Below are 8,410 nucleotides of genomic sequence, written 5' to 3' on the forward strand. Positions count from 1 at the left end.
GCCATCCCACCTTCGTGTGGATGTGGCCGCTACTCCTGTCCCTGGGAGCATGTGAGCGGCAGCTCGGTGTGTAGGGGGAGCTCAGGGCAAGCTGGCTTCACCCCTAGTTCTGCCACTTGCTGGCTCCGGGACCTTGGCAGATTTCTCAGCCACCTGAGCTGAGCCTGTCACATCATTTACAAAAGGGGCCAAATCCCTATCTGATAGGTGTGTGAGGAGTAAAAACAGTCCACGCACAGAGTCTGTGCTCAAGAAATAGAAGCTGTTCTCATACTCTGAGCCCTGCACTAAGTCTGCTGTGGGGAATGTTTTCAGGAAGGTCTCAGCTCCCTAAAATGCTGCTGTGCCTCCCACAGCCACTGCACCCTCCCGAAGGGCATCAGTGAGTTGGGAGGGAGGCTTGTTGCCCCCAAACTCTGGCTGCCTGAAGAACCGGGGTAGACACCTGAGCAAGAGGCTGGCGGTGAAATGGTATTTGGAGCTCGTGATGGGGTCTTGTTTGCTGCTGTTAACACATGGATATACCTGCTAAAGTTTTTGCTTAAAAAGTCCTCATTTCTACCTGGGCAAGTGTAGAAAGGGAGCATCATGGTTTTTTTTCTTTTTTTTTTTTTTTGAGTCTTGCTCTGTCGCCAGGCTAGAGTGCAGTGGTGCAATCGGCTCACTGCAACCTCTGCCTCCTGGGGTCATGCAATTCTCTTGCCTCAGCCTCCGGAGTAGCTGAGATCACAGGTGCCCATCACCACGCCCAGATAATTTTTGTATTTTTAGTAGAGATGGGGATTCATCATGTTGGCCAGGCTGGTCTCGAACTATTGACCTCAAGTGATCCACCTGCCTTGGCCTCCCAAAGTGCTGGGATTACAGGTGTGAGCCACTGTGCCTGGCCCATGATTTTTTTTTTTTTTTTTTTTTTTGGAGTCTCGCCCTGTCGCCCAGGCTGGAGTGCAGTGGCGCAATCTTGGGTCCCTGCAACTCTGTCTCCCGGGTTCAAGCGATTCTCCCGCCTCAGCCTCTGGAGTAGCTGGGATTACAGGCTCCTGCCACCATGCCCCGCTAATTTTTTGTATCTTTAGTAGAGGTGGGGTTTCACCATGTTAGCCAGGGTGGTCTTGAACTTCTGACCTCAAGTGATCCATCCCCTCGGCCTCCCAAAGTGCTGGGATTACAGGTGTAAGCCAGCACGCCTGGCCCATGATTTTTAATTGTTAAGAAAAAAGCTGGGCACAGTGGCTCACACCTGTAATCCCAGAACTTTGGGAGGCCAAGGCGGGCAGATCACGAGGTCAGGAATTCGAGACCAGCCTGACCAACATGGTGAAATTCATCTCTACTAAAAATACAAAAATTAGCCAGGCCCGGTGGCGGGTGCCTATAATCACAGCTACTTGGGAGGCTGAGGCAGCAGAGTTGCTTGAACCCAGGAGGCGGAGGTTGCAATGAGCTGAGATCACGCCATTGCACTCCAGCCTGGGTGACAGAGTAAGACTCTGTCTCAAAAAAAAAAAAAAAAAAAGAAAGAAAAAAAAGAGAAGGCACAAATAGTACCAGGAATGAGCAGGGAGGCACAACTGTATAGACAGGAGATGATTTTTTTTTTTTTAATCAAGAAAATACCTTAAACAGTTTTTTTGCCAATGAATTTGAAGACTTAGGTAAAGTATACTGTTTACTAGAAAAAATATAAGTGATCCAAATTGACTCAAATGAAAGAGAACAGACCTAAGATATTGAATCAGTGAGAGCAGATCAAAGAAATGATTTACCCCTAAAATATCCTGAACCTAGACAGGGTTATTGGCAAGTCTTATCAAATCTTCAGGGAACAGGTAATCATCATCTTATATAAATAAAGAATAGAAAAAGGAAGTCTCATTTTGTGAGACTTGCATAACCTTGATATTCAAACCAGGAAAGGATGGAAAATAAAAACTACAGGCCAGCCTGACTGATTAATAATTGAAGATGGAAAATATGCAAAATGAACACTTGGCAGGCTGAATGTATAAAACAGAAAGGCATCTTCACATATCAGATGTAGTCAGGAATGCGAGGATGGTCTGCCTAGAGAAAATCTGTCAGTAGAATCCACCAAGATAAAAAGGAGAAAAATTACATGAGCATCCCAAAAGATAACTGATAAAATTCAACTCCAATTAATGAAGAAAGTCTCTTGGCACAGGAGCAACAGTGGGGCCTTTCTTTTGTTTTAAATTTTACCTTAAGTTCTGGGATACATGTGCAGAACGTGCAGGTTTGTTACATAGGTATACATGTGCCATGGTGGTTTGCTGCACCCACCAACCCATCATCTAGGTTTTAAGCCCCACACGCATTAGGTATTTGTCCTAATGCTTTCCCTCCTCTTCCCCCCCACCCCCCTGACAGGCCCCTGTGTGTGATGTTCCCCTCCCTGTGTCCATGTATTCTCATTGTTCAACTCCCAACAGTGGGGCCTTTCTTAACCAAATAAATGGCGTCTGCCCCAACAGTACAGGCACATGCCTGAAGGCTACTGGGAAGGAAAGGGACAGCTTTCATGGTGTGATATTAATGTGTTCCCTTAAAATCAGGAAAAAGATATTTGACTGAACAGGAGCATGTTTGGAAGATCCACCCCAGCTCCTTGGGAGCTGGAAATTGGATGTAGGGGGGTGGGGGGGGGGCAGTGTTTTTTGTCTTTTGTCTCCTGCATAGTTTTAATTTTTTCAACAAACAAACCACTCAGAAAAGAAAAAATACCATGCGGCACGATGGCCTTGAAGTTAGGAGACCCACATGTCCACATGTGAGTCTTCCCTCTACCGCATGGGAATGAGCAGGCGTTTCTGAGAGGTCAGCACGAGGGGTCAGAGGTTAGGTGTTTAGGCTGAGCCACCCGGATGCCAGCAAATGATGTAGCTGCCTGAAGACATGCTGTTCAGCTCATTTCTTTAATAGTGACAAAGGCATGAGTTCCGCCTGCGTCCCCATTGCAAGCCTTGACCCTTGAGCCTTGGTGCCCTGTCTGACTCTTAATTATCTTAAAAGAGATATCTTAAAGAGATAATCGCTTTAGGGTGATGGATACTTTGGTGTTCTTTCAAACTCACTGTGTAGGTACATTCCAATTTTACCCTGGGAGGCAGGGCTGATTCTGCTTTTGAACTATAGAAATGAGAAACGGAATCAAAGGTACGAACCAAAATCAACAATCTCATCATTCATTCCTTTTTCATTACTATTCACTATTACCAGCACAAGTGATTGTAAATTAGGCCCTGAGGAGAGCTCTACCTCCCCTTTTGACAGTGTTAGAGGCCGAGAGTGGTGGCTCATACCTTTAATCCCAGCACTTGGGGAGGCGGAGATGGGAGGATCGTTGGAGGTTAGGAGTTCAGGAGCAGCCTGGGCAACAAAGCGAGTCTCTGTTTCCACAAAAAATTAAAAAGTTAGCCAGATGTGATGCATGCCTGTAGTCCCAGCTACTGAGGAGGCTGAGGTGGGAGGATCACTTGAGCCCAGGAGGTTGGGCTGCAGAGAGCCGTGATCACGCCATGGTAGTCCAGCCTGGAGCCCCAGCCCATCCTGGGTGCAGCTTCTTTGCCTGGGAGACGAAGCTGGAGAGAGAGGAAGGGCAGGGCAGGGACAGCCTGGGTCCTAAGTAGGAGACTATGGTGTTGCCAGCTCATCTACCCCCTGCTCTGTCCAAACGGGCTGAAAGCAAGGTCCCCCTCCCCGCTAGGAGCCTGTCCATGGACAGAAGTCTTTAGAGCAGGTTACCTGTATTCCTAAGCCCAGGGCTGACTTTGAACATCAAGCCCTAGCCGGCCAGTGGGGGAGATAATCGCTTTGGGTGTTCTTTCAAACTCACCGTGTAGGTACATTCCAGTTTTACCCTGGGAGGCAGGGCTGGTTCTGCTTTTGAACTGTAGAAATGAGAAATGGAATCAAAGGTACGAACCAAGAATATTTAAATTCAGGATATTAGCACGATGAATTCTTTTGGAGGATTCAGCTCTCTCCGCCTCTGTTTCTGGCCGGGTCTGAAGTGTCTGCAGATTCGGAACCAGCAGGAAACCCGGAATTTTGCTTTGTTCTGCATTTCCCCCTGCTCCTTTGATGTCTTCTTCATCTAGACCTGCAATGGAAGCAACAGAGTTAGAATTTGAAATGGCAGGTGAAACTTAAGTCGTCTGAGCATCTGCCTGCATCTCTGTCCCACCAGCTGCATAGCTGCTTAGTGGACATGCCTAGGCTCTGGTATAGGATCTAAAGTTCTGTTTCCGAACAGTGGGCTTCTCACTGACCCGGAGGTTCTGTAGTCTCCAAAAGCTGGATGTGGGTGCTCATTGCCTGGGCTCTCTGCAGCCCAGTGCCACCACAGGAAGAGTAAAAGCATTCAGGGAGCACTGAGAATTTTCTGCTGTTCCGATTCTGACCCCTTCTCTCTCTTTCTCTTCTTAGTTGCTTCAACATTTTGAGATCAAAACATCTTCTCAGACCAAAGCTGTTCACGCAAAAACCCATGGGCTCCTGACACCAGGGGGGCCCATCCACGTGCGATTTGTTAACAGAAAGTAAGCCTGGATTTTAAACCTGGACTGATGTAGCAGACCAGCTCGCCAACACACAGTGGGTATTTGTGTGTCGCTGACCACCGTGGAGAAGGAAAGCAGTGTCACTAGGGGCTGTCTTGTTATAGACTAGCCTCCCAGGTCCTGGGACACTTGTAAATCTTTATGCAAAGTAATGTAAAAAGGTTGCTATTTTACTGGTGCGCACCAGAAGTTGCCCTTTCTTTGGGGGAAACAGCTGTTGAAAAACCAGTGGCACTGAATTTTTATGCTTCATACATTGTGCTAGACTCAATATTTAATGACTGGCAGTATCCTATGCATTTACTTGTACAGGGAAATGGTGGTTTACTTATAAATTCAGTTCTTCAATATGTGTTCTCTAATACTGGCATCTGGGCTCAAATTGCCATCAACAGTAATTTGAAGGCAATTTCAACTTACTGTTTCTAATTTGAAGAGGGAACATTAAGAATGCCTCTGTAATACTGTAATTATGGGAAGAAAGCACCAGAGGCAACATTTTATCCTGAGCACCAGATTTAGATCCTGTTAAAGGGCTCAAACTTAAAAGGGCTGGCCGGGTGCGGTGGCTCACGCCTGTAATCCCAGCACTTTGGGAGGTCAAGGTGGGAGGATTGCTTGAGCCAGAAGTTCGAGACCAGCCTGAGCAACATGGTGAAACCCTGTCTCTACCAAAAATACAAAAATTAGGCAGGCGTGGTGGTGCACATCTATGGTCCTAGTTACTCGGGAAACTGAGGCAGGAGGATCGTTTGAGCTCAGGGGGTTAGGTCTGCAGTGAGCTATCTATGATGGCACCACTGCACTTCAGCCTGGGCGACAGAGTGAGACCCTCTCTCAAAAATAAAATAAAATAATAAAATAAAATAAAATGGCTGTATTCTTACTTTTCTCTTCACAACGAGTGCTTAATTTTCTAGTCATAACGCCTAATGAAGTTGACTTAGTTTTTATTTGGAAGAAATAAAAAAAGAAAGCTCCTGGTGAAATCAAGAATAATCAGATTTTCTAACCAAATCTAAATACGGAGTAGAGCAGACATATAAGAACTGGAAATATGACTACGTAAAATTTTGTTGCCTAAGTTGTGAGAAGTAATAAAACAGGCAGCATGGAAAACAATGTAACTTTAGAACATTTTTATTTCAAGGAAAAATAAATACATAAATAGAGATGCTACAGATACGACAATATTTTTATCTTGATGGTGTTGTTTTAAATATCCACATGAGAACCGTCACCCAGCTGTGTGCCTGTGCCAGGCTCTCTGGGAAGCCGTGGCTCCGGGAGTGCCTTTCCTGCTGCTCACTGGTTGCTAAGAGGAAACACCGTGATTTCCTGATGCTCTTGCCTTGTCATCGTGCCTGAAACAGCTTATTCCCAATTCTGTAATTCCTTTTACATAATCCTTCTCCAAAAATTACTTTCCTACCAATATAGACCATACAGTTTTTTTTTTCCATTTAGTAAGTCACTCTGCAAAATAACTCTTAAGTAAGTAGACATAATATCCATTTCACATACCATTTTTGTTAAAGTATATAATAAAGCTGAAATCTCTGTGTGGTAGCAGAATGACTCTAGTATGAATACTGTAAGTGTACAGGTGAATGTGAAATTAGGTCATATTAACTGGCCAAGTGTTGGATTGATTACTTTGAGGTAGCAGTATACGTATATTAAGTTTTATAAACTAGATGAAATTGCATTCTGTTTGAGATTGAAATTTAAAAATATTGAGAATAACTAAGCGACTTGAAGTGACCTCTTATTCCCTGGATATATATACGGTGTGACCCTCTAGTGAGGTGTGGCTCTGCCTGGGGATCAGCACAGGGTGAATGGCAAAGTGCGGGCTGGGGGTAGCACCTGTGCCCGCTGCTCAGTCTCACTGAACAGGAAGGGAAGCAGCCAGACACGGGGGCCTCCTGGTGTGATGTAGCAGGAAGTGCAGGGTGCCACCCAGGAAGCATCCGTGCCAAAGAAATGGAGATTCAGCTGGACAAGTTTCTAGGTTCACTACTGGTTTATAGGAAATACGTGGTATACAGGGAGATGTCAAAACTCCATGGGGGCTGGGCGTAGTGGCTCACACCTGTAATTGCAGCACTCTGGGGAGGTTGAGGCGGGAGGATTGCTTGAGGCCAGGAGTTTGAGACAAGCTTGGGCAACATAGTGAGATCCTGTCTACTAAAAATCAAAAAACTTAGCTGGGTGTGGTGGTGCATGCCTGTAGTCCTAGCTATTTGGGAGGCTGAGGCTGAAGGATTGCTTAAGTCTGGGAGGTTGAGCCTGCAGTGAGCCGTGATCCGCCATTACACTCCAGCCTGGGTGACAGAGCAAGACTCCATCTCAAACAAACAAACTCCGTGGGGATGCAGTCAGCAAAATCCAGAATAGAGTGAGGTCTATAGGACCAATGTCCTGGGTTTCCAACAAAGCAAATATGTGACAGGCAAAAAACAAGAGGAGGAGCTAGGCGCAGTGGCTCATGCCTGTAATCCCAGCACTTTGGGAGGCCAAGGCAGGTGGATCACCTGAGGTCAGGGGTTCGAGACCAGCCTGGCCAACATGGTGAAACCCCATCTCTACTGAAAATACAGAAATTAGCCAGGCACGGTGGCGGGCTCCTGTAATTCCAGCTACTTGGGAGGCTGAGGCAGGAGAATCGTTTGGACCTTGGAGGTGGAGGTTGCGATGAGCTGAGATTGTGCCACTGCACTCCAGCCTGGGCAACAAGAGCGAAACTCCATATCTAAAACAAAAAACAAAAAAACCAAGGGGAGGGGAGAACTGTTATAGATGAAGCAGTATAGGAGACATATTAACCAAGTACAATGCTGGACTTCGTTTGAATCAGATCAAAATAAAGCACTTGTAAAAAGACATTGAAGAGATAATTTTTAAAAATAAAGTAAAAGCCAAAAATATTAATTCTTCCAATCCATGAAAAAAGAGAGAGCAATTTGGGGAAATCTGAACCCTGACTGTGTGTATTTGATGATATTTGGGAATTACTGTTAATTTTTTTGGTATGATAATGGTAGTTATGTTTAAAAAAAGAGATATTATCTCTTGGAGATACCGCAAAGATATAAATGTTTATGGCTGAAATTTTATGGCATCTTGGATTTGCTTTAAAATAACCCAGCTTGCTGCAGGGGGTGGGTAATGTGTGTGTGGGAAGGTGGGGAGGCTGCGGGAGGAAGAGATGATCCAAGATTAGGCAGATGTTGCTAACTGTGGAAGCGGGGTGGTGAGCAGGGGCTCATGACACTATGCTCTGTACTTTGTGTATGTGTGAACACTTCCGTAATAAAAGATGCCTTCAGAAACAAAAGACTGATCAATAGTATCATCATTCATTCTTTTTCATTACTATTCGCTATTACCAGCACAACTGATTGTAAATTAGGCTCTGCAGAGAACTCTACCTTCCCTTTCAATGGTGTTAGAGGCTGGGTGTGGTGGCTCATACCCGTAATCCCAGCACTTGGGGAGGCGGAAGTGGGAGGATTGTTGGAGGTTAGGAGTTTGAGAGCAGCCTGGGCAACAAGGCGAGTCTCTGTTTCTACAAAGAAAAATTAAAACATTAGCCAGGTGTGATGCATGCCTGTAGTCCCAGCTACTGAGAAGGCTGAGGTGGGAGGGTCTCTTGAGCCCAGGAGGTTGAGGCTGCAGAGAGCCGTGATCACACCATGGTACTTCAGCCTGGGTGACAAAGTGAGACCCCCATCTCTTAAAAAAAAAAAAAGTGTTAGAAATGATTGACTTAACGCACTGCAATAGTACAAGGGTTGTGCTAGGGTTTAGGGGACCTGCCGGGGCCC

The 8,410-nt window shown here is 45.7% G+C and overlaps 1 protein-coding gene across 2 annotated transcripts in view; it reads left to right on the forward strand.

The window, feature by feature from the left end:
• CYP27C1 (cytochrome P450 family 27 subfamily C member 1) overlaps positions 1-7,920 on the forward strand; it is a 36,498-nt gene extending 28,578 nt beyond the window's left edge. For both annotated transcript variants that reach the window (XM_055262110.1, XM_055262111.1), the window contains one exon: positions 4,447-7,920. In XM_055262110.1, coding sequence (XP_055118085.1) covers positions 4,447-4,563 — 117 coding nt within the window. In that variant the 3' untranslated portion in view covers positions 4,564-7,920. The remainder of the gene's footprint in view (positions 1-4,446) is intronic.
• The last annotated feature ends 490 nt before the right edge of the window (positions 7,921-8,410 follow it).

The sequence above is a fragment of the Symphalangus syndactylus genome, chromosome 22, assembly GCF_028878055.3.
Source record: "Symphalangus syndactylus isolate Jambi chromosome 22, NHGRI_mSymSyn1-v2.1_pri, whole genome shotgun sequence".
Taxonomy (NCBI): domain Eukaryota; kingdom Metazoa; phylum Chordata; class Mammalia; order Primates; family Hylobatidae; genus Symphalangus; species Symphalangus syndactylus.